At 37.0% G+C, this 26,762-nt stretch overlaps 1 protein-coding gene across 1 annotated transcript; it reads right to left on the reverse strand.

Moving 5' to 3' along the window:
* Positions 1-603: 603 nt before the first annotated feature.
* Positions 604-20,412, reverse strand: LOC147571722 (uncharacterized; the record flags this gene model as incomplete). Its single annotated transcript, XM_086696119.1, has 22 exons — positions 20,208-20,412; positions 18,983-19,036; positions 17,466-17,570; positions 16,719-16,772; positions 15,853-15,957; positions 15,199-15,252; positions 14,431-14,535; positions 13,805-13,858; positions 13,355-13,459; positions 11,864-11,917; positions 11,179-11,283; positions 10,312-10,365; positions 9,092-9,193; positions 8,361-8,414; positions 7,353-7,457; positions 4,174-4,227; positions 3,416-3,520; positions 3,186-3,239; positions 2,815-2,916; positions 2,244-2,297; positions 1,451-1,555; positions 604-657 (listed from the first exon to the last, which is right to left on the reverse strand). Coding segments are annotated over exons 1-22 (1,843 nt in total), but the record flags the coding sequence as incomplete, so codon positions are not given.
* Positions 20,413-26,762: the final 6,350 nt, after the last annotated feature.

The following is a 26,762-nucleotide window of genomic DNA, read 5'->3' on the forward strand; positions in this document are numbered from 1 at the left end:
GCCTGGGTGGCTTGGTCGGTTATGCGTCCGACTTCAGCCCAGGTCATGATCTCATGGTCCGTGAGTTGGAGCCCGCGCGTCGGGGTCTGTGCTGACAGCTCAGAGCCTGGAGCCTGTTTCGGATTCTGTGTCTCCCTCTCTCTCTGCCCCTCCCCCGTTCATGCTCTGTCTCTCTCTGTCTCAACAAATAAATAAACGGGGGGCGCCTGGGTGGCGCAGTCGTTAAGCGTCCGACTTCAGCCAGGTCACGATCTCACGGTCCGTGAGTTCGAGCCCCGCGTCGGGCTCTGGGCTGATGGCTCGGAGCCTGGAGCCTGTTTCCGATTCTGTGTCTCCCTCTCTCTCTGCCCCTCCCCCGTTCATGCTCTGTCTCTCTCTGTCCCAAAAATAAATAAAAAACGTTGAAAAATAAATAAATAAACGTTAAAAAAAAAAAAAAAACCACAATGCAGTAGAGAACTTTTCATCTAAGATAAAGTAAGGATTACTACCAGCAAAAACATAGATGTGGTACAAGAAGCAAAATAAGGTGTTATATCCTAGTGATATAAATTTAATGCTTAAGGATATTTCATATGCCTCATCTTTGTGCTTCTTACTCACTTTTATTATACTTCACATCCTTCAGCAACCTGCTTTGAAACACCTTTCCGTGGGCTGTAAGAAAAAGTACAATTCAGATCTCCAGAAAACCAAAACATTACAAATTATATGATTGTAGAAAGATACATTTCAATGATTTGCTTTAAAAATGCATTTATTTTATAGTTATACGACGTGGACATTTAAAAATATAAATGTTTGTGGTGCCTGACTGGCTCAGTCGGTAAGGATCTGACTCTTGATTTGGGCTCAGGTCATGATCTCCGTCATGAGACTGAACCCCATGTCAGGCTCTGTGCTGAGTGTGGAGCCTGCTTGAGATTCTCTCTCTCTCTCTCTCTCTCTCTCTCTCTCTACCCCTGCCCTGCTCATGTGCTCTAGATAGATAGATAGATAGATAGATAGATAGATAGATAGATAGATAGATAGAGATAGATAGGTGTTTTCCACAGTGACAAACTTACCCATTCTTTGGAATTACAGACATTTATTAAACTCTCCCATGGTGCCATTCTAAAAAATACATTAAAATATTTCTTCCTTTTTATTCTACTGATGTCCTCTTTCTCCTTCATTATGTTTCCTTGCTCTTATTGCAAAACTAATACCAATCTGAGAGGATAGTATTAGTCACTCAGATTACTATATGGCAATGTAGTGATGAATTTCAGATTGTGTTCCACGAGGTAATGAAAGAATTTCTTTTCAAGTCAGAAGTGCCTTTCTCTATTAATTTATGGCATTTTAAGACAAAACTGTACTACTAAAAGATTAAGAATGGCTCGCACTGACCCATAAAGTCAGGTTCCCTGGAAGGCATGGTGGCATTTATGTGGCATTCACTTACCATCAAGGAGCAGTGTTTTCCTCAGTTGCTTGGCCTCCTTGTCTGTAAGCTCAATCCCCATGTCTTTTAGAGTATTTTGTAGGTCCCTGGAATCAACCTTTTCTCCTTTGAAAAGACAGAATAGTTACAGGTTAAACTATTAACGGACAATCTGATTATTTAACATGATCTAAACATTTACTTTTGCTGCTCTAGTCCTTACTCTGATACCAGAATGAAAAGGAAAGATGGAGTGAAAGATTTTCTAATAAAAAGAGTCAAATGCTAAATAAAAAATAGAATTTGTCCCTCGATATTAGCAAATGGGATGTATCCCTAACACTGGGAATGATATCACATAGTACAGAAGCAAATCTGGTCATATAATTATCCAGAAATAAGGTCAAGAGACGGTTAGTATGATACAAGACACAATTAACAAAGTGTGACATATTTTACTTTACTTTGTTAAAACTATGTAATTAGCTGTTGGTAATGGACTTTTATTTCTACAGCTCCACCCTGCTTTTGCTGTGATCATCTAGGTTTGGGTGTATAAATAAGAGCCAGGCACTTTTACTGAAAAAAAGCATCAAAGAATATATGACTTACAATGAAGAAATAGTCCTTTTGTTTTACTTATAAACCCAGATAATGTTAGATTAAGATGTTGATCAGTAGATGCACATATTTATCAAAATGAATACTGAAAGTATGTGAATCTGTAAAGCAGTAGTAGAATTTTGAGAAAATGCTATTAAAATTTTTAGTGTAAACCACAATTTGTTGCAAATCATTTATAACAAATTCTTGCCTGTAAAAGCTTTCACTTCATCCTTCAAAGTTTTCAGAGCAACTGTATTATCAACTGTAACAGAAAAAACACATAACTTGAAGCTCATAAAATGATATAAAATAGCATAAGAACGCTCTCCTCCCCTTCAGATTATAACAGCATTTTGTTACTGGGCATTTTGTTATGCACTTTAAATAGCCATTCAGCAATTCAAGCTGATTCAAAGAATATGCTTGAATATAGAACAGAAGAAAAGATTTAAAATATTAAAAATATACTTATTTAAAAAATGTAAATTTGACTTTCTATTTCATAAAATATCAACTCTTGAATTTGATAACAAAAAGATGAGATTCAAAAGCGGCCATTTTGGAAAGGCAAACTTTGTTGTCCTCAGAACTTCGCAGACTCTTCTAGTGGCCATGCCACCTGTGTCCAAATACTACATTCTCAACTTCTTTGTCAGTGTTCTTGTCCCATCTACAATCTGGACCTCTTCTGCGTAAAAAGTTCCCTCGTTCCATTCCTTTCATTGCTAACGGTACATAACACCTAAAGCTCAAAATCCAATGGTATCTCACGTGCTCACCACTGACTGGCAGGTTTTCTTTCAGATCTTCAAGTTCCTGGTCTGTGAGCTTGATTCCCATGTCACCTAGAACGGTTTCCAGGTTTTTGATGTCAACTTTCCCTTAATCAGAAAGAGAAAGGCTCGTGAGGGAAATTTAGTGACTCTAAAAAAGTTATTTTTAGATTATTTTTTTAAGAGAGTAAGGGTCTTCTTACCAAGACTTGAAGCTAAAATTTTATTACCAAAACACGAATACCACAAAGCCCAACTCTGGGCAAATATTTATAATACGGAGTACAGTAACAGAATCAACATGGCATTTAAGGTTAATGGTAAAATATAGTCAGTGTTCCAATGGGAATTTAGGTTTATAGTGACTTTGTGCTCACCTGTAATAGCTTTCATTCCTTCCATCACGTCATGCAGATCAACATTCCCGTTTGCTACAGAAGTCCAAAAGAGACATGTAATCAATGACATGAGCTCAGAAAAAGATACACTTTGTTTTTAGAGTATAATAAAGTCCAGCTAAATTTGTCTCACAACATAATTTTAATTGATACCCCTTTAAATCGAAGATCAAGATAAATAGATCCTGAATGCTACCTTTGGTACTCACCATCAACTTGTAGGTCTCCTGACAATCCAGCAAATTCCTCGTCTGTGAGCCCCATTCCCATATTTCCCAAACTAGTATGGAGGTAATTCTTTTTAATCTTCCCATCTTAGGAAAGAGACAGTAAAGCAACACTTGAAAAAAAAAAGTTGTATAATAGTAAAATTTAAAAATGTTTTTTAGGAAAACTATTATTAACTTCAATGACCACATATTATTAAAACAAAAGAAACAAAAGATAAAATATATTTCATGCCTCTGTTATTATTACACTTTGACAAGGCTGAAATCCCAAATAGGCTTTTCCACTTAAAGACTCAAATAGAAAGTCAATGGAGTCAGAACCGCATTTCCTTTAGTCTATTCTTGTGGACAAGCCTACAAAGTAAGACAAGGTTAAGGTGCTGGAACAAACAGAACTGCAGACCACTAACTTAATTACTCTGCATAAAAAGTAGGGTTCTTTTTTGTTTACTGGCTTGACTTATTAGTGATTATTGTAGCTGACCATTGCTTTTCAATAACAACCAGGGTTTTTTGTTTGTTTTTGCCAGGGTTGGTTTTTCTTCTTGAGAAAAAGTTGAAAAAAATCTAAGAAGACAGTGGACTTCCTGCCAAGAGAAAGTGTATATTAACAGCAGGTAAGATGTAGTTACGCTGGGAGAATTATAAATAAAAGCTTATATAGGGCCAAGATTCATGCTTGGATGGTGTACCTGGAGACCTAGATAACATGCCTTATAATTTCGTTTTTTACTTACTTTTGAGAGACTTCATAGCCTTCAGTAGTCTATTACGATATAACTTTCCATTGGCTGTAAGAAAAGTCATAATTCATGTAATGGTAGAATGAATACGAGTTTCACAAAAATAGCATGAACTGAATAATTTCAGAAGCAGAAAATGCAGTCTTGTATCAACATACAAAAATCAACTGTATTGCTATAGAGTTGCAACAAGCAAATGAAAAGAAAACTTAAGAAAGCAATTTCATTTACAAGAGCATGAAAAGCATAAAATGCCTAAGAATAATTTTAACAAAAGAAGTACAAAACTTATACTCTGGAGACTCTAAACCACTATAGAAAGAAATTAAAGAAGACCTAAATAAATGAAAAGACATCCTATGTTTATGGATTGGAAGACTTAATACTGTGAATGTAACAATATTCCCTAAACTGATCCACGGAGTCAATACATTCTTATAAAAAATTCCAGCTGGTTTGTTTGCAGAAACTGATGAGCTGGTCCTAATATTCATATGATAAAGCTCAGGCTCCAAAAAGCAAAAGTAATCTTAAAAAGGAAAAAGAAGTAGGGGACTCACACTTTTGAGTTTAAAAACTACAAAGTGACAGTAATCAAGACAGGGAGGTACTGGCATAAAACTAGATATATACATTAATGGAATAGAATTTACAATCCAGAAATAAACCTTCCAATGTTTGGTCAGCTGATTTTTGACAAAGGTACTTGCACATTCAATGAAGAAAGAACAGTCTTTTTAATAAATGGTGCTGGGACAACTGGACAGTCACATGCAAAGAGAATATTCTTTTGGATCCCTAGCTCACATTTTATACAAAAAGTAACTCAAAATGGATCAAAGACCTAATTGTAAGTGTTAAAACTATAAAAATGTTGAAAGAAAACATGACTGTAAATTTTCTTAACCTTAGATTAGACATTTTTGTAATATATGACACCCAAACACAAGCAACAAAAGAAAAAGTTATACCCTGGACATCATCAAAGTTAAAAATCTTTTGTGCATCAAGGAACACTGTCAAGAAAGTAAAAAGATAATTCACAGGACAGGAGAAAACTTTTGCAATCATGTATCTGATAAGGAACTTCTATCTAGAAAATATAAGGGACTTGTATCTAGAATGTATAAAGAACTTCTACGATTCAATAAGAAGAAGATAACCAAATTTAAAAACGGATGAGGGTTATGAGTGGATTTTTCTCCAAAGGAGGTATACGTTTAGCCAATATTCACATGAAAAGATGCTTAACATCATTAGCAATCAGGGTAATGCAAGTCGAAACCAGAATAAGATACCACCTCATACCCACTAGGATATTATCAAAGGACAGAAGTAACAAGTGTTGACCAGGATGCGGAGGAACTGGGACTCTGATACACCGCTGGTGGAAATGGAAAGTAATGCAGCCTCTTTGGAAAACAGCCTGCACTTCCTCAAAAGGTGAAACACAGAATTACCATATGACCCAACAATTTCTCTCTTAGGTATATACCCAAGACAAATGAAAATATATATCCATGTAAAAACTTGTACATGAACGTTCATAGGAGAATTATTCATAATAGCTAAAATGTGGAAACAATCCAAATGCGCATCAACCAACGAATGGATAAATAAAATGTGTTATATCCATAGAATAGCCTATTATTCAGCAGCGAAAAGAAACAAAGTACAGTTGACTTTAGAAAAACAGAGGTTTGAACTGTGCAGGTCCATTTATACGTGGGTTTTGTTTTTTTTTTTTATAGTATAGCACTGTAAATGTATTTTCTCTTCCTTATGATTTTCTTAAATTATTTTTTTAATGTTGATTTAGTTTTGAGAGAGAGCTGTCAGCACAGATCCTGATGCAGGGCTCGAACCCACAAACCGTGAGATCATGACCTGAGCTCAAGTCAGACGCTTAACTGACTGAGCCACCCAGGTGCCCCACCTTATGATTTTCTTATTAGCATCTTATTTTCTCTGGCTTACCTATTGTAAGAATAGGGTATATAATACATATAACAACAAAATGTACGTTAATTGACTTTACGTTACCAGTTAGGCTTCTGGTCATCAGTAAGCAATTAGTAGTTAAGTTTTTGGAGAGTCAAAAGTTATACACAGATTTTCGACTACACAGGGAGTCAGTGCTCTTAACCCGTGTTGTTCAAGCGTCAACTGTATTAATACATAACAGGACAGAGATAAACCTGGAAAACATTATGTTAAGTGAAACTAGTCACTACGGACCACGTATTATATGATTCTATTTATGTGGAATATCCAGAATAGGGAAACTGATGGAGACAGAAAATAGATTAGTGGTTGCCCAGGGCTGAGGGAGATGGAGAAATTGGGAGGTGACTGTTAATAGGTATGGAATATCTTTCTGGGATAATAAAAATGTTCTAAAATTGATTGTTGTGATGAATGTGGTGAATACATTAGAATTCACTTAATTGTATGCTATATTGGGTTACTTGTACAATATGTGGATGATAATTCGGTAGTACCATTATAAATATTTCACTTATGGGGTGCCTGGATGACTCAGGTGGCTAAGCGTCTGACTTCGGCTCAGGTGGTGATCTCGCAGTTTGTGAGTTTGAGCCTCGCGTCAGGCTCTGTGCTGACAACTCAGAGTCTGGAGCCTGCTTCGGATTCTGTGTCTCCCTCTCTCTCTCTGCCCCTCCCCTGCTCGTGCTCTATCACTCTCTGTCTCTCAAAAATAAATAAACATTAAAAAATTTTTAAAAAATGTTTCACCTAAAATTTTCATCTTTATATAACAGTGAAATTAAGGAAGAGAAGGCTTTTTCAATATGATAAGCTGGTCCCCTTGAGTGGGCCTACTGTACTGTACAAATATCTCTTTGCTTTCTTTTTAATTCTGACTTTTATTTTTAATTTCTTCCATTGCTCGCTTATCTCTCTCTTTTTCCTTCTTATGGTATAAGCCCTGAAGGGAGACAGTAGACATTTGTTGGCTCTGATGGCAACTTACATCTGAGGAGTTGCTTGGCTTCTAAAATAAACTCTAAACGACACTTACTGTTTTAAGATGTAGCTTACATTTTAGTTTTTTTAAAATGTTCCATCATGTTTGAGAAGAAGTGAAAATTTTCATGCAGATCTGCAAAAATCTAATTTCCTTGGAAGCTCCCACAGACACTTGTATGACTCACCATCAATTGGCAGTATTTTCAGCAGCTTCTCTAGTTCCTCATCTGTGAGCTCAATTCCGAGATTTCCCAGAACATTTTTTAGCTCACTAGATTCAGTCTTCTCACCTTTGAAAATAAGAAATTTGGTATACATCTTCATTTCAGATAGCAGTAATAATTTCTTTTTTTTTTTAAGTTTTTAAATGTTTTATCACTTATTTTTGAGAGAGAGAGCGAGTGGGCGAGGGGCAGAGAGAGGGAGACACAGAATCTGAAGCAGGCTCCAGGCCCTGAGCTGTCAGCACAGAGCCTGATGCAGGGCTTGAACTCACAAGCTGCGAGATCATGACCTGAGCCGAAGTCGGACGATTAACCGACTGAGCCACCCAGGCACCTCCAGATAATAGTAATTATTTCTAATGAAAAAAGTTATTTTAGGATAATTAATACCATCTCCTTGTTTTCAGACTGAAAACTACAGTAATAAAAACAAACAAACATTTTCAACTACAGAATCAATGTAGATGATAGGTCAAATTTATTTTCTTAATGTGAACAAGAGAGTCTTCTAAAATCAGGACAGACTACTTTCAGAATGAAATTTGATCTATTAGTTAGAAAAATAGATGCTTATATGAATTTTTCTTTGAAAAAGTATTTTAATTTAAAAAATAAGAATTATATGATAAATACAATAAATTCATTACTTCCATCAATTTTAGGCTTCACTCTCTAATTTGCTGTGCCATTCTATACTGTGGTTATTAAACACTGGTGAAGTGAATTACATTATTGGCATAAACAACAGAGATTGTAGAATTTGAAAGCAAGAAATAGTATGGTAATTTCATTGCAAAATCAGATAATTTTATATCAATACATGTAACACTAGAAGCAAATATTTCATTAATAAATATAGAGAAATGTCAGAATTTACAAGTCAGTGATGAAGTACCAGGAAATATTAGCAAAAACCAAAATTTAATGTAGATAATTGGAATCCTAATTTTATAGTAACTTTTCAGTCACCTGTAAAATCTGTGATGTTTTCCATCAGTGTTTCTAGAGGAATTTTCTCATCAACTATAAGAGAAGATAAAATCGCAGTATATTATAGATCCCATATATTATGGATCTCATATATCATATAGACTTCAAATATTACATTCTAGATATAATACAAAAGTTTGTGGGAAAACATGGGAAGAACTATAACAGTTGCACTTAACTATGTGTCAGGCCCCATCATAATTGCTAATATTTACTTAAACAAATATTTTTGAACACACTTTTTAGATTATTATTCTAGTCCACTTTTATTCTAAGACAAGCATGAATAACAAGAAAATTCTAAACATGAAAACCACGCAATCGCAATGGTGCAGTTTGGCCTATAATATCTCAAATTTATTTGTGTTAGTAAGGGGAGGTTACTTAGAAGTGAATGTGTCTAAAGAATCTGCATTCTTGTATTCAAAACTGGAAAGACTCAACTACTAAACATGATACTTACAGAGAACATAAAAGTCATACATATCACACATATAGAAAACTGGTTTAATTTTGACTTTGTTAACTGGATACTCATAAACTCAAATGACATTCTCTGTGTTTTAGTCATTGATATGGTGTCTCACACTGCTCTTGGGCCTTCCCTTCTCCCTATGAAAAAGGGCATTTCCCCGCCCCCCCCCCCCCAAGTTTCTTGTAACTAACCTCTCTCCGGGGTTAACTAGTATATATGATAATATGCTTATCACCAACATGTATGTTTTCAGCCAGATCTTTAAGTTCCGTATCTGCAAGCTTTATCCCCAGGTTGTTCAGAACAGTGCCCAGGTTGTTCATATTGACCTTCCCACCTAAGAAAAGTGACGGTCCATAAGGAATATTAAATGACTTCAAAAGAGAATTTCTTACACTTTTTTGATACACATATCCCATTGTGAATTTCTTAAGCAGTAGATCATTATTCACAAAATTTGCTTCGGACCAAACAGAAAATGTTTGCTCTAAAGTGAAAAAAATAAATTAATGTTCAACAATTTTAGCACAGAGACAAAATATTCTAAGCAGTCAATTACAAATTTAGAACTATGGCTACTTCCCTTGAGACTTGTCTTGGGGACCAGCCTACAGAAACACAAGGTTTTAAATGGCATTTAATACTGAAATTAGTTTGAGAATAAGGTACAGAAATATGGGCTCAGAGTACAGAAAAGTCTCTCAAGAAATGGATGAAAAAGGGAAGAAAGAGATTGAGTTGTGGCCAAAAAGGGGTGTGGAGAGTTCTAGTTTGCTTATTTTATAGGATGGTGTATGTGGAACATGTGAATGGGCTGAAGAGGTTGAAAATGGCCAGTGGGGCAAGGTCTTAAAAGATACGGGAGACAGTGGAGTCAAGGGCATCCTGGTAAGCTTTGAGGAGGAAGAGGGACTTCTCACTCATCCTTTATACTAACATGGGTGTGCTTAAAGATACCTGAATAGGGAGGGATTGAAGATGTAAAGCTGAGGGCTATCACTCTTGCCAGCCTCGATTTTCTTAATGAATTAAAAAAAAAAAAATCTGGTTGAGAAAATGGTGTTCAGTGAATGCTTAGGGAATTCTGGTACTGGAGGCAAACATTATTTAGTTCTAAACAATAGTAGGTTGACTTTTGATGAATGAACTGCCAATTTAGTTTTTTCTATTTATTACGTTCTCTGGATCACTGCTAATCATTTATATTTTTTCCCATGTAAACATGAAATTTGATATTTCTCTTCCTGAAAATTTCGAAAATGACAAGAAAGTGTGGTGCTTTACTTCCAAGATAGAACATCAGATTCAACTGCTAAAATAAAGATTGAGGTCCAAAAAAGCATACATTTGCAATCAGTACATATGACAGATGGCAGCATTCAAATTCACATCTTGGAAACAGTATAAAATGAAGATCTCATATTCATTTGTATTCTTATTATGTTTCTCACTCACCTTTAAGGGACTTTACACCATCTGGCAACCTGTTCTTAAAGACCTTGTTTTCATCTATAAAAAAGAACACAATTAAGGTCATAGAGAAATGATGTGGCTATTCACTAAAACTTTAGTAAAACTGAGATTTTCATGATTTGCCCTAGAAACTTCCCTCATTAAAATAAAGTTTGAGAGAAAATTAGGGAAAGTTTATAATATGGCAAGTCTATCTAAAATTTAGCATAGAAGGCACTCTATAACATACACAGCTTTTTTGGAAAATATCACCTCTGACCTTTTATCCCCTTCTAGTCTAACACCACTTCTTTCCCTTGGTTGCTTCCCACAATTGCCTATACGTATCTAAAAAGGTAAGGGTAGCCTCAGAAATGTAGTCCCCTTGATGGCATGAGTCAGCATCATGGGGATGATTATTCCAAAACAGAGAGTTAAACTGCATAGATGGAAATTTCCCTCTAGAATGAGTGAACATTTAAATTATTTTGTTTGGTATTTGTTTGTTTATTTACTGTTGCATCTTAGTAAATGGGGATAGTTTGAGTTTCTAAAAAAAAAAAAGCTTAAGAGGAGACAAAACAAACACGGGGTAAAAAAGCCAGGCAAAACAAGAAACAGACTCCTAACTATAGGGAACAAACTGATGGTCACCAGAGGGGAAGATGGTGAGGGAAGGGTGACACAGGTGATGGGGATGAAGGAGGGCACTTGTGATGAGCACAGGGTGATGTGTGGATGTGTTGAATCACCAAATTGTACACCCGAAACTAGTATTACACTGTATGTTAACTAACTGGAATTTAAATTAAAAAATCTTTAAAAGCTTCAAAGAAGACTTTAAGGTCACATCAGTATATAAATGCCTACCGTTGAAAGGCAGATTTTTCAGCAGCTTCAAACGTTCCTTATCTGTGAACTCTATTCCCATGTTTTTCAGAATAGCTTTCACATCTTTGACATCAACCTCCCTTCCTTAAAAAAATAGACATCATTACATATATACGAATTTAAAGGATCATCTAATGACTCCAAACAGGGAAAATTAATCTATGGCTATGTAGATTAAATCGGTACAGAATAAAGAGCATAGGCCAATGAGACCTCTCCAGATATACTGACGATGACTTTCACAGAAAAAGAATTTGATCTCTAAGTGCTAATAAAAGAAGTCACAGTCACAATGACAATGGCAAGGCAACTCTGAACCCTGTGAGATTTACATTATGTATCTGCTATTCAATTGGAATATTATAAATTACTTATTCAAATAAATGTATAAAATAAGGTAAGATCTGTTAGTCTCATTTTTTGTCAGTTATCTGTAGTCTTTATCAAAATTTTACTTCATATATTATTTCACTAGTACAGAGTTTGGCCATTCTAAAAAAGAGAAGAGCAAAATATACAAATAAAAAATATACCAGAAAACAAATGAGTTGCTAGTAATTTAATGAACAAATAAATGCCATAACTAATATGGCAATTGAGCAATAATGATGCAATATAATTACTATAAATACTAAATGTTTTCGATTCATAATTTCTCTCTTACCTGTAGTAGCTTTTACTCCATCCATCACCTCTTTCAGACCAACCATTCCATTAGCTACAAGAAAAGGCACAATGAAAATAATGTCAGAAGCCCAGAAGACAAATTTAAGGCATATATTTTAAGGAAACAATTCCATTAAAAATTCCTTACATCTTCATTTTACCTGAGACCATTTAGAAAATGCCTGGATCTCAGGGAGTTAAGATGATCTCCATTAATACAAAGGTCTCTTGTATACTAGAAACTGGGTCAGGAAAAGTGTGCTCTTCCTAGTATTTTGGATGCCATTATAAGCCATAGCTGAAGATACTATTGGAGTTGGCCAGGTATTCTGGTAACTTTACTTCATGTACCAACAAACAGCTGAGGAAGGGACCACTAATCCAGCTTGGTATGTTCTAAGATTGCTTCCTGCAGGAGATGTGTGTGAACTACATTAATGTATCAGAGCAGTTGATATGAAATATGGAAGGATGGAAGAGACTTCACATGGAGGAGAAGTTGAGAAAAATGTCCAGGGACATCATGCTATGCATGTGAAACTACAAGCAGCTCAACATGGCTTGAACAGTTAGAAAAATGAGAGAAGATATGTCCACACAGGCAGATGGAGCTTGAAGGTCTCATGCACTATGATAAAAATCTTTGAACACATTTTCGAGTGAAGATTTCATTAGACAGAAGGATAGATAGAAGAATGGCTTGACTTCTCTATAAATAGATTTTCATATCCCTATTATTTTGCTTTCTTATTATTTAGGCTATTAGAGTCCTGACAGCACCCTCTGCAGTTTTTGGTATATTTACGGAAAGATGATGCTGTTTTAGGTTAATTGTAATGAAGATCCAAGATTTATTCTGACTTTAAAATTGGGCTCTCCTCCAAGTGTCCATCAATAGATGAATGGATAAAGACGTAGCACATATGTGTGTGTGTGTGTGCATGTGTGCATGTGCGCGCGCGCGTGCGTGTGCGTGTGTGTGATGGAGTATTATTCAGCCTTAAAAAAGAATGGAATCTTGCCATTTGCAACAACATGGATGGAGCTAAAGAGTATAATGCTAAGAGAAATGTTAAAGACAAATACTATACTATTTCACTCATATGTGAAATTTAAGAAACAAAATGAGTAAACAAAGAAAAAAAAAAAAGAAGAGAGAGACAAACCAAGAAGTAGACTCTTAACTATAGAGAACAAACTGGTAGTTACCAGAGGGGAGGTGGGTGGGGGAATGGGTGAAACAGGTGATGGGGACTAAAGAGTATACTTATCACATATATATAGAATTGTTGATATATTGTATACCTGAAATAATATAATTTTCTATGTTAACTATATTGGAATTAAAATTAAAGACTTAAGTAAAAAAAATAAAATTGGGCTCTCCTCCAAACTTTCTAACATGTATCTGTCAATTAAATCTATTTTCAAACCTATCAGATATAAAGGAAAAATTAAAAAATGGCCTGAGGACATCTGTAGTGTTCACCATCAACTTGTAGATTTTTGGACAGCTTTGCAAGTTCCTCTTCCGTGAGCTCAAGTCCCAATTTTTTAAGGGTGTTGTCCAGGTTATTTACATGAACCTTTCCCCCTTAGGAAAGACAGAAGGTAGGAACATGAAAAAAAAAGTGTATTATGCCAAAATTCTGCATGCATATCAACTTTCTATTTATTTACTTATTATGTTTGTTTGTTTAAGGTGAAGTGATTTTTTCGTGCATGGAGAAGGGGTGTACAGAGTTGAAAAAAAATGCAAGTTCCATATGGAACTTCCTACAAGATAAAATATACGCTGTTATCAGTTAAAATGTGGGTAGACTGCAAGAATCATAAATAAGGAATGATACCAAAGTGAGGAGCCAGAATTCATAATTGGAATAAAAGTGTCAAGTTGGGGAATGTCAGACAGTATGACTTTTAATTGGGTCTTACTCACCATTGAGAGATTTCACACCCTTTAGCAACCTGTTGTGATATACCTTTCCAGCAGCTGTAAGAAAAGCCATAATTCATGCAATGGGGAAATTAACATGAAATCACAAAAATGGTGTGAAATAAATAATAATTTAAATAAATAATTTCAAAAATAACATTTTAAGAAGAGTTGTCTCTAATTTTTAGTTTATTTCATCTAATATAATGAAGTTTGGAAACAAAAACCTCTCTCCTTGTGACAAACTTCTTTATTCCAGTACCTGAGGAAGTCTCCTTGCTCAAACATGAGTATAGCTTCCCTGTGCTTTTAAATTTCTGCTTCCCATCTTTATTTTTTTGTCATGGATCTCCAATCTTTCTTTTTTTTTCTCTTCTCATGATATGAACAAATTAGTAGCTTGATAGGTAACAATATGTTTAGCTGTTAATGTCAACTCTTGTCTAAAGGGTTATTTAACTTCCAATATAAATTCTAAGCGACAGTAACAGGTTTCTATATACTTAAAACTCAATTTAATATTTTTTCTTTTATACTTTTGGAGAAAAATAAATAGAAACAAAGTTGGAAATATTTACACAGACCTAAAGACCAACAAAAGACCTCCATGACACCTCTATCAATCTCACCGTCAATTGGCAGTGTTTTCAGTAGCTTCTCTTTTTCCTGATCTGTGAGCTCAATCCCCAGGCTTCCCAGGAAAATTTTCAGGTCATTAGAATCGACCTTCTCATCTTTTAAGAGAGGGAACAATAGACATATAAGCTTTTGGAACTCTGGTATTCTATCAAGTTGTAAAATATGTTCTATGAAGTTTAATGATATCCTAATATCAAGATGAGGTGTTAGGCGAAGATGTTCTCAATTGCAGAACCGTTGAGCATATCTTATGGTAATAAAGCATATCTTTAGGAGCATATCTTATGGTATCTTATGGTAATAAAATACCACATTTATTATAAATTAAAGACCTTTTTTCCTAAAGCTGGAAAAAAACAACTTTCAGAATAAAATCTGATGAGTGAATTAAGATAACGCAGATTCGTATATAAATTATTCTTCAAAAACATTTGCTTTGGTAAGAATTATTGATGATATCAGGAATACATTATCTTGATCATTTCTAAGCTTCACCATGCCATTTTCTATACATTTCTAGATATTTTTCATTTAAACATTTGTGACCCAAAGCATGTTACTTGCACAAGTAACAGAAAACTTAGGATTTAAAATTGACATATAGTCTTGTATCCTAGTGTAGAAACTTTCCTAATGTCAATCCAGGATTCATATATTTAAAAATAAAACATCAGAATTTATAAGATACCAGAAATACCACTGAAAAAAAACTATTATAAAGGACCGAAACCCTAGATTTACATCAACTTCTCATTTACCTGTAAAAGTTTGCAGTTCCTTCATCGGTGTTTTAGGAGAAGTCCTCCTATCAACTGCAAAAGAAAATTAAAGTCATAATGAGATATAAAAGACTCATGAAATATCGTGAAAAACAATGTGGGAATAAATATAATAAATCCTAACTTACTATGTGCCAGGCATTATCTTAAGTACTTTATATATGCTTACTTAAGAACTATTTACTGAAGAATATCTTTCTAGGCTATTAATTTATTCAGTTTTCATTGTCTTCATTAATACTAGAAAGAAAAGCCTAAACATAAAAACATGCCATTTCAAAAATATTAATTTTACTTATAGTTCTCTACCATTTCAAAGCTATACGCATTAGTAATGGGAAGAAATTCAGAAGTACCGTCATCTAAGTGGCCTGCATGTTTCTTTTTAAAATGTGGAAGACTGTCCTCTAGTGACCATAATATGGGTAAAGAACATAAAAGACATTCATACAAAGGGCAATGTTTTCACGGTGACTTGGTAGCTGGCTGCTTATATGCTGTTTACATGCTTTGCCCGTACTTATAGCTTCCTACTATCAGTGTAGATTACCATTCCTAAGGGCCCTTTCCCTCGCAACCTTTATTGTCCAAGCTCTCCCAACATGGAACTATGGTATCTGGAAACTTGCTCACCATCACCAGGGAGATTTTGAGTCAGAGCCTCAAGTTCCTTATCTGAGAGCTTGATTCCCATATTATCCAGTATTGCGTTCAAGTCGTTGACATTGACTTTCCCATCTAAGGAAAGAGAGTCCATGAAGAAAATTATGTAACTTCAAAAAAGAGGTTCATAAAGCTTTTAGAGACACATGCCCTGTTGTGAATTGCATGAGCTATATGCTAGTGTTCACAAAGATTACATATCATTTCGGGAGGGGGGGGGTCATATATTCTCTAAAGCCTATTCACAGACCCCCCTTAGTAGTAAGGTTAATAATCCTTGTTCTAAAATGTGAAAAAAAAAAACACACCAATTTTAGAACAAGAGACTAAGGACCTTATTATGCCTATAGAGAAAGTCAACTATGACATTAGAACGAAGGTCACTTCTCGTGAGATTTGTCTTGGGGATCAGACTATAAAATACAAAGTTTTAAATACCATTGAATAAATGCTAAGTGAATTCTAGTTCTGGAGGCAAACATTTTTTACTTCTAAACAGTAAGTTTTGATGACTGAATTCCCAGTTTAGTATTTATCTGCAGCTGATTAAATTCCCTGAATCAGTGCTAATCTTGTCTGTCACATTTTGCTATGCAAACTTGAAATCTGGTATTTTTTCTCTTGAAAAGTTTGGAAGAATCTTGAGAAAGTAGAAGGCTTTCTTCCTAGATATAAAGTAAAAGATCAGCAGCTAACGTGAAGCTTGATCTTCAGTGGGAGCATAAATTTGCAGTCAGTATATATGATCAGTATAGCAGCAACCACTAACACCTTGGAAACAGTATAAAAGCAAGGATCCCATATTGGTCTGCACTCTCATTATGCTCCTCACGTACCTTTTAGAGACATCACAACTTCTAGCAACCTGTTTTGAAAGATCTTGTCATCATCTATAAGAAAAGGCAGAATTTAAGTCACAGAGAAATGTGGAAAATCACAGAGAAATTAGGAAAAATGACTTTTCAAGAGTTTTCTCTTATTTTAATAAAATTTGAGAGAAAATCGGGTGAAATTTAGCACATCATGCACACCTCTGTTCTTCTTCCCAATCCTGCCTTTATTCACTTCCAATTATTAATCCTTTCTTCTTTCACAAATCCCAGTTTAACCTTTGTTTTTTCCTTGTTTGTTTTTCACTATTGATAAAAAGACCCATCGTAATGGAAATGCTGCTTCCTAATCTAAAAGTAAAACCACTTAGGGATTCATTTCAGGTATAAGTGGACATTCTAAAAAAAATTTTTTTTGAAATGGATTTTCTATTTTCTAGAACTTAGGAAATGGAGATAATTTTAGAGCTTCTCGCAGACACAGAAATCTAAAACTTCTTTTTGGGGACAGCTGGGTGGTGCAGTTAATTAAGCATCCAACTCTTGGTTTTGGCTCAGGTCATATCTCACGGGTTGTGAGATCGAGCTCTGAGTCCGGCTCTGTGCTGACAGTGCGGAGCCTGCTCGGGAATCTTTCGCTCTCCCTCTCTCTCTGCTCCTCCCTAACTCACACATGTTCTCACCCTCTCAATATGAATAAATAAACTTAAAAAAAAACCTCTCTTTGAATACATCAATATTTAAAATGCTTACCCTTAAAAGGAAGAGTTTTCACCAGCTCCAAGCATTCTTTACCTTTGAGCTCGATCCCCATGTTTCCCAGAACAGCTTTAACGCTATTGACATCAACATTTTCTCCTTAATAAAAAGATTAAAACAATGACATACATGGAATTTAAGTACAATCAAATTATTGCAAATAATTAAACTAAATTAGGATGCTAAAACAATAGGATTATGAGCTGGGGAAAGTAATGATCACTGAGCTCTGCCCAAATACATGGAGATAATGTCATTTATGGAAACATAATTGCCTTTTTTAAAATAAGTTTATTTATTTTTGAGACAGAGAGAGACAGAGCATGAATGGGGGAGGGGCAGAGAGAGAGGGAGACACAGAATCAGAAGCAGGCTCCAGGCTCTGAGCCATCAGCCCAGAGCCTGACGCAGGGCTCCAACTCACGGACCGTGAGATCGTGACCTGAGCTGAAGTCAGACGCTTAACCGATTGAGCCACCCAGGTGCCCCAGCTTTCTAAAGGCTAATAAGAGATGGCACTGTCACTCTTAAATACTGAGAACAATACTGAGGGGTGATCGGGGGTAGGGGAGAGGGGAAAGTGGGTGATGGGCATCGAGGAGGGCACCTGTTGGGATGAGCACTGGGTGTTGTATGGAAACCAATTTGACAATAAATTATACTTAATAAAAAAACAAGAGAGAGAGAGATGGCACTCTCAACGGTGGTCATGAGAATGTATCCACAGGAGTTCCAACTATGGAGAACATAATTAACCAAGGGCCCCACCTTCTGCTTTGAAAGTAACCTGTGTTTTTTTGCACTAATGCCATATGTATCATTGGCACTGGCCAATCACAAGTGCAGCCAAGATACTAGGGGAGCCCTGTTCCTGGAAGATACAGGATGGTGATTCTAACCAGAGGATTCTTGAAAGCACTTTTGCCAGGCCCTCCTCAGACTGCATGACAATCTAGGATGCTTCCGCCCAAACATTTCTTCCTCTTTCCTTCACCTGGTGACAGATTTGCCCTGCAGTCTGACAGCCTCCCAGCCTTTCAGGCATCCTCCTTATTTTCTCTTACGCAGGCATTTCCCCTAATAATGTCCTGGCATGTTTAACCCTGCCCCGGCTTTTGCTTCTTGGGAGGCTTGGACTAACATACTCAAAATGACAATGACACAAAGTGGGTATTATAGATCTCTTTTGTCAATTTTCAAGCTGCAGATGGCTTATCTTCATAATTCTATTGACATGAAGAATGTATCACCTCTCCTTTAAGTAATTACCAGGGACTTTTCCAAAGATCCATTTCACCTTTTATTGTACATTTTGGCTGTCTTAAAATAAGGAAAATGAAGTGTATTCGTGAAGAATACATCAGAAAATTCTCCAATTTCTGGGCTACTGGTTATGAAAACCTTAAACAAATAGGAGGTAAAAATGATAGAATTAGCCTAGCAATTAAGGCATGAAGAAAAACAGTTCTGTAAAAATTAGGATCCTATGTTTACATTAACTTCTCAATCACCCGTGACAGCTTTCACGCCATCCGTCACTTTATTCAGATCAACTTTTCCATTAGCTATGAAGAGAAGGGACAATTGAGACATGTAATCAATGTCATGAGCTCCAAAAAACATATACAAAGGACATACGTTGATGGAAAATTCCAGATAAATTCCATTAATATCATAATTTTATACACACTTATATTAAATCTCTGAATTTCAAGGATTTAAGCTGATCTATTTTTCCAGTGTTTCTGGATCATTGGTATTTATCAGCTCTCTGGTAGCACTTCAGGTACTGCTGTGAGCCATGAGTGCCATAGCTCATATAGGAACCACTAATTCAAACTAGAGTGTTAAATGAATACATCATAGAGTATGTAGTGCCTGGCAAGTTAAAATATCAGATTTTAACTAAAGGAAAGGGGAATGCATAGAAAGAGTCTTCTACATGGAAGAGAGGCTGAGAAATATAAAGTAAAACCACACCGGGGTACAACATATACAACATATACATATGCAGTGCATGGAGAACTATAGTCGGTTCAGCACTGCAGAAGAATAAAGTATGGATTTGGGAAAGGAAAGTTCATACAAGAGAGGAAGGTTGGACTCAGATTATTAAGGGATTTGTAAGTAATTTTAAGAAGCTTAGCCTTTATCTACTAGGTTATATAGAATCATTGAGTGGTTGGTTATAAGTTCAAGAATGATATGGACCAATTTGCATTTTATTTTAATTTTCTTTAACTTTAAATTATAATTAATTTTATTATTACAAAATTACATTTATATTGAAATATATAGAGAGTGATGTCATCAAGATGGTGACATAAGTTTTTCCTGACTTCAGTCCCCCTCACAAAAAGACCATCTTGCAAGTATCCACAGACAAGACACCATTGTGAAAATCCCAGGGTATGGTTGTGAGGCTGTGAATCTCCCTGAAACCACAGAGACTGAGAAGGACCACATTAGAAGGGTAAGACAATCAGCTATGCTCTGACTGCACTGCCCTCTCCCAGGCTAGTATAGTGCTGCACTGAGAGGGCTTCCCAGAGCTATGGTTTCTCTGGTGGGAAAAAGAGAGCCCAAGGTAGACATCCAGCTCCTCCAGAGTTGTGGGTTGCTTCCTGGAAGGCCCACCTGGGTCCTGTCCCATAGGTATTGGGGGGGAGGTATCCGTGGGTCTTAACCATTTGAGATCAGAATGAGATGGAGAAGGGAAACATGGCTTACGTTAACCAGCACTTGGATCTTGGCAGATTGTTTCTCCTAGCAGCAGTGCCTGAGTAGATATCTGACACAGTGGTTTTGCCCATCTGCAGAGCCAAAATGGTGGTCCCTCTGGCCAGGGAACCATTCTGCTTGAGTTGGGTCCCCAGCCAATAAGCCTTTCTGGCCTGGGAACCTCTTCGATCACCCCATCCAGATGAGGAAGCAAATTCATGGCTCCTGCCTATTGCTGAGTATAGATAGTCCTCTGTCCTGCCTGACCAGAAAACCTATTGAGACCATCCCAGAGACTGTGTAGATTACCCTACAGCCCCTCTTACAGCAGCGCCTGAGTGAAGAGCCCACTCATTGGCTCTGTCTCTCTGCAGAACTGAGCTAGTGGCACTATCTGGCCAGGGATACTGATGGATACTCCTGCCCGACTCAGGTACCCAGCCAATAAGCCTTATCAGCAAAGGAGCCTATGATATAGAGACTGGGCTGGGAAGGAAATTCAAAGCCCTGACCAGGGATGAATATAGCTTCCAGCCTTATCTGACCAAGAAGCCTAACCAGAACACCTGGGAAGTTGCATAGTCCATCCTACAGATCTGGTTATAATGGTGCCTGAGCAGAGACCCCAAAATTGACAACCTAGAAGAAACGGATAAGTTATTCCTAGAAACATACAACCTACTGAGATTGAATCATGAAGAAACAGAAAATCTGAAGAGACCAAAAACAAGTAAGGATATTGAGTCAATAATCAAAATCTTCTTCCCCAAAAGTCCAGGACAAATGGTTTTATTGCTGAATTTTTACCATTTAATGAAGAGTTAACACCAATCCTTCTCAAATTCTTCCCAAAAAATTTAAGAGGAGGGAACACTGCCAAACTCATTTACAAGGTAGCATTTACCCTGATACCAAAGCCAGACAAAGATACTACAAAAAAATTAAAACTATAGGCCAATGTCCCTGACGAATATAAATGCAAAAATTCTCAACAAAATTCTAGCAAACCAATTCAATAGCACATTAAAAGGATCATATAGCATGATTAAGTGGGATTCATCCCTAGGATGCAAAGATATTTCACCATGTGCAAATCCATAAATGTGACATACTGCATTAATAGAATGAAAGATAAAAATCACATGATCATCTCAATTGATGCAGAAAAAGCATACGACAAAATTCAACATCCATTCATGATAAAAGCTGTCACTAAATTAGGTATAGAAGGAAAGAATCTCAACATAATAAAGGCCATGTATGACAATACTCAATACTTAACATCATATTCTAACAGTGAAAGGTTGAAAGCTTTTCCTCTATAATCAGAAATAAGACAAGTGCTCACTCTTACCACTCCTATTCAGTATAGTACTAGAAGTGTTAGCTAGAACAATTAGGCAAGAAAAGAAATAAAAGTCACCAGAATCAGAAAGAAAGAAAGAAAGAAAGAAAGAAAGAAAGAAAGAAAGAAAGAAAGAAAGAAAGAAAGAAGTAAAAGTGTGTCTATTTGCAGATGACATTATTTTAAGTATAGAAAATCCTAAAGACTCAACCAAAAAAAAATAATAACTTGTTAAATTTAATGAATGAATTCAGTAAAGATGCAGGATACAAAATCAACATACAAAAATCAATGGTGTTTCTATATACTAACAATGAATTATCAGAAAAAGAAATGAAGAAAATAATCTCACTTACAACAGCATCACAAACTATAAAGTACTTAGGAGTAAATTTGGAAGAGACACAAATAGAAAGATATCCTGTGTTCATAGATTAGAAGAATTATTAACCTTAAAATGTCCACACTAAGGCAATGCCATCTATAGATTCAGTGTAATTCTTAAGATTCCAATGGCATTTTTTACACATACATAAAACATAATCCTAAAATTCATTTGGAACCACAAAAGCTAAACCAATCCTCAAAAGAAGGGTAAAGCTGGAGGATCACAATTTTTTACTTCAAACTGTATTATAAAGCTATAGTAATCAAAACAGTATGGCACTGGCATAAAAACACACACTTGGACCAATGAAAGAGAATCAAGGGCTTAGATACAAACTCATACATATATGGCCAACTTCTATTTGACACAGAAGCCAACAATATTCAAGCAAGCCTAGAATACTCAATGGAGAAAAGAGTGTCTTCATTAAATGTTGTTAGGAAAATTGGATATTTACATGACAAAGAGTGAGATTAGACCCCTGTCTTATACTGTTCACAAAAATCAACTCAAAATGAATTAAAGAATTAAATGTAAGGCCTGAAAGCGTACATAAAACTCCCAAGGGAAACGGAGAAAAAAGCTCTTTGATGTTGCTCTTGGCAATGATTTTTTGGATGTGACTCCTACAAAGCACAAGCAACAATATAAAAAATAAATAAGTAGGGCTACATCAAACTGAAAAGCTTCTCTGCATGGCAAAATAACCATAAGAGACCCTTAAATACAGAGAACAAACTGAGGTTGATGAGGTTTGGAGGGGAGGTAAATGGGTGACAGGCACTAAGGAGGGCACTTTTCAGGATGAGCACTGGGTGTCATATGTAAGAGATGAATCTCTGGGTTCTACTCTTGAAGCTAAGACTACACTGTATGTTCACTAACTTGAGAATAATAATAATAAAAAAAGAATCAACAAAATGAAAAGACAGCCTATGTAATGGAAGAAAATATTTACAAACCATGTATCTTATAAGAGGTTAATATCCAAACTATATAAGGAACTCATATACCTCAATAACAAAGAAACCAAATAACACAATTTAAAAATGGGTGAAATATCTGAAAAGACATTTTTCCAAGGAAGATATTCAAAGGGCCAACGGGTCCATTAAAAGGTGGCTCATCCTCGCTAATCATCAGGGAAATGTAAATCAAAACCACAATGACGTATCACCTCACACCTGTTAGAATGGCTATCATCAAAAAGACAAGAGATAGAAAGTACTGGTAAGGATGTGGGAGAAAGGGAAGCCTCGTGCACTGCTGGTGAAAGTGTAAATTGGTGCAGCCAACGTGAAGAGTATGAAGGTTCCTCAAAAAATTAAAAATGGAACTACATATGATCCAGAAATTATGATTTGGGTATATATCCAAAGTAAACAAAATCACTGTCTTGAAGAGATAACTACATCTTCACATCCATTATAGCATAATTTATAATAGCAAAGACATGGAAGAAACCTAAGCATCCATTGATGGAGGGATACATAAAGAAAATGTGGGGTATATATACAATGGGATATGAGGGTATATATGAGTTTTGGAAGCGTGTGGGTGTTTAGGAATTTGTCCATTTCTTCTAGGTTGTCCAGTTTGTTGGCATATAATTTTTCATAGTATTCCCTGATAATTGCTTGTATCTCTGAGGGATTGGTTGTAATAATTCCATTTTCATTCATGATTTTATCTATTTGGGTCATCTCCCTTTTCTTTTTGAGAAGCCTGGCTAGAGGTTTATCGATTTTGTTTATTTTTTCAAAAAACCAACTCTTGGTTTCGTTGATCTGCTCTACAGTTTTTTTAGATTCTATACTGTTTATTTCTGCTCTGATCTTTATTATTTCTCTTCTTCTGCTGGGTTTAGGCTGCCTTTGCTGTTCTGCTTCTATTTCCTTTAGGTGTGCCGTTAGATTTTGTATTTAGGATTTTTCTTGTTTCTTGAGATAGGCCTGGATTGCAATGTATTTTCCTCTCAGGACTGCCTTCGCTGCATCCCAAAGCATTTGGATTGTTGTATTTTCATTTTCACTTGTTTCCATATATTTTTTAATTTCTTCTCTAATTGCCTGGTTGACCCATTCATTCTTTAGTAGGGTGTTCTTTAACCTCCATACTTTCGGAGGTTTTCCAGACTTTTTCCTGCGGTTGATTTCAAGCTTCATAGCATTGTGGTCTGAAAGTATGCATGGTATGATCTCAATTCTTGTATACTTATGAAGGGCTGTTTTGTGACCCAGTATGTGATCTACCTTGGAGAATGTTCCATGTGCACTCGAGAAGAAAGTATATTCTGTTGCTTTGGGATGCAGAGTTCCAAATATATCTGTCAAGTCCATCTGATCCAATGTATCATTCAGGACCCTTGTTTCTTTATTGACCGTGTGTCTAGATGATCTATCCATTTCTGTAAATGGAGTGTTAAAGTCCCCTGCAATTACCACATTCTTATCAATAAGGTTGCTTATGTTTATGAGTAATTGTTTTATATATTTGGGGGCTCCTGTATTCGGCGCATAGACATTTATAATTGTTAGCTCTTCCTGATGGATAGACCCTGTAATTATTATATAATGCCCTTCTTCATCTCTTGTTACAGCCTTTAATTTAAAGTCTAGTTTGTCTGATATAAGTATGGCTACTCCAGCTTTCTTTTGACTTCCAGTAGCATGATAAATAGTTCTCCATCCCCTCACTCTCAATCTAAAGGTGTCCTCAGGTCTAAAATGAGTCTCTTGTAGACAGCAAATAGATGGGTCTTGTGTTTTTTTTATCCATTCTGATACCCTATGTCTTTTGGTTGGCGCATTTAGTCCATTTACATTCAGTGTTATTATAGAAAGATACGGGTTTAGAGTCATTGTGATGTCTGTAGGTTTCATGCTTGTAGCGATGTCTCTGGTACTTTGTCTCACAGGGTCCCCCTTAGGATCTCTTGTAGGGCTGGTTTAGTGGTGACGAATTCCTTCAGGTTTTGTTTGTTTGGGAAAACCTTTATCTCTCCTTCTATTCTAAATGACAGACTTGCTGGATAAAGGATTCTCAGCTGCATATTTTTCCTGTTCATCACATTGAAGATCTCCTGCCATTCCTTTCTGGCCTGCCACGTTTCAGAAGAGAGATCGGTCATGAGTCTTATAGGTCTCCCTCTATATGTTAGAGCACGTTTATCCCTCGCTGCTTTCAGAATTTTCTCTTTATCCTTGTATTTTGCCAGTTTCACGATGATATGTCGTGCAGAAGATCGATTCAAGCTACGTCTGAAGGGAGTTCTCTGTGCCTCTTGGATTTCTATGCCTTTTTCCTTCCCCAGATCAGGGAAGTTCTCAGCTATGATTTCTTCAAGTACCCCTTCAGCACCTTTCCCTCTCTCTTCCTCCTCTGGAATACCAATTATGCGTAGATTATTTCTTTTTAGTGCATCACTTAGTTCTCTAATTTTCCCCTCATACTCCTGGATTTTTTTATCTCTCTTTTTCTCAGCTTCTTCTTTTTCCATAATTTTATCTTCTAGTTCACCTATTCTCCCCTCTGCCTCTTCAATCTGAAGCGTGGTCATTTCATTTTGCAGCTCGTTTATCGCATTTTTTAGCTCCTCCTGACTATTCCTTAGTCCCTTGATCTCTGTAGCAATAGATTCTCTGCTGTCCTCTATACTGTTTTCAAGCCCAGTGATTAATTTTATGACTATTACTGTTAATTCACTTTCTGTTACATTGTTTAAATCCTTTTTGATCATTTCGTTAGCTGTCGTTATTTCCTGGAGATTCTTTTGAGGGGAATTCTTCCGTTTGGTCATTTTGGATACTTTCTGGAGTGGTGCGGAACTGCAGGGCACTTCCCCTGTGCTGTCTTGAATAACTCGCGTTGGTGGGTGGGGCCGCAGTCAGACCTGATGTCTGCCCCCAGCCCACCGCTGGGGCCACAGTCAGACTGGTGTGTGCCTTCTCTTCTCCTCTCCTAGGGGCGGGATTCACTGTGGGGTGGTGTGGCCTCTCTGGGCTACTTGCACACTGCCTGGCTTGTGGTGCTGGGGATCTGGCGTATTAGCTGGGGTAGATAGGCAAGGTGCATGGGGGGCGGGAGGGGCAGGCTCAGCTCACTTCTCCTTCTGTGATCCGCTTTGGGAGGGGCCCTGCAGCAGCTGGAGGGAGTCAGGCGCGCCGCCGGAGGTGTGGGTCCGCAGAAGCACAGCGTTGGGTGTTTGCGTGGCGCAAGCGAGTTCCCTGGCAGGAACTGGTTCCCTTTGGGATTTTGGCTGGGGGGTGGGCGAGGGAGATGGCGCTGGCGAGCGCCTTTCTTCCCCGCCAAACTGAGCTGTGTTGTCCCGGGGCTCAGCAACTCTCCCTCCCATTGTCCTCCAGCCCTCCTGTTCTCGGAGCAGAGCTGTTAGCTTATAACCTTCCAGATGTCAAGTCCCGCTTGCTGTCGGAACACACTCCGTCCGGCCCCTCCGCTTCTGCAAGCCAGACTCGGGGGCTCTGCTTGGCTGGCGGGCTGCCCCTCCGCCCCGACTCCCTCCCGCCAGTCTGTAGCACGCACGGCCTCTCCGCCCTTCCTACCCTCTTCCGTGGGCCTCTCGTCTGCGCTTGGCTCTGGAGACTCCGTTCTGCTAGTCTTCTGGGGGTTTTCTGGGTTATTTAGGCAGGTGTAGGTGGAATCTAAGTGATCAGCAGGATGCGGTGAGCCCAGCGTCCTCCTACGCCGCCATCTTCCTCTCCGTCCTAACTCTACTATTCACTGATTTAATACAGAATATTTTTCCCCCACATAGAAGAGGTGTCATATATTAATGTCAAATTAAAAAAAAAAAAGAATTTGCTACCAAGACACACAA

The sequence above is a fragment of the Puma concolor genome, unplaced genomic scaffold (assembly GCF_028749965.1).
Source record: "Puma concolor isolate L17-30 unplaced genomic scaffold, mPumCon1.1.hap2 unalloc_scaffold_106, whole genome shotgun sequence".
Lineage (NCBI taxonomy): Eukaryota > Metazoa > Chordata > Mammalia > Carnivora > Felidae > Puma > Puma concolor.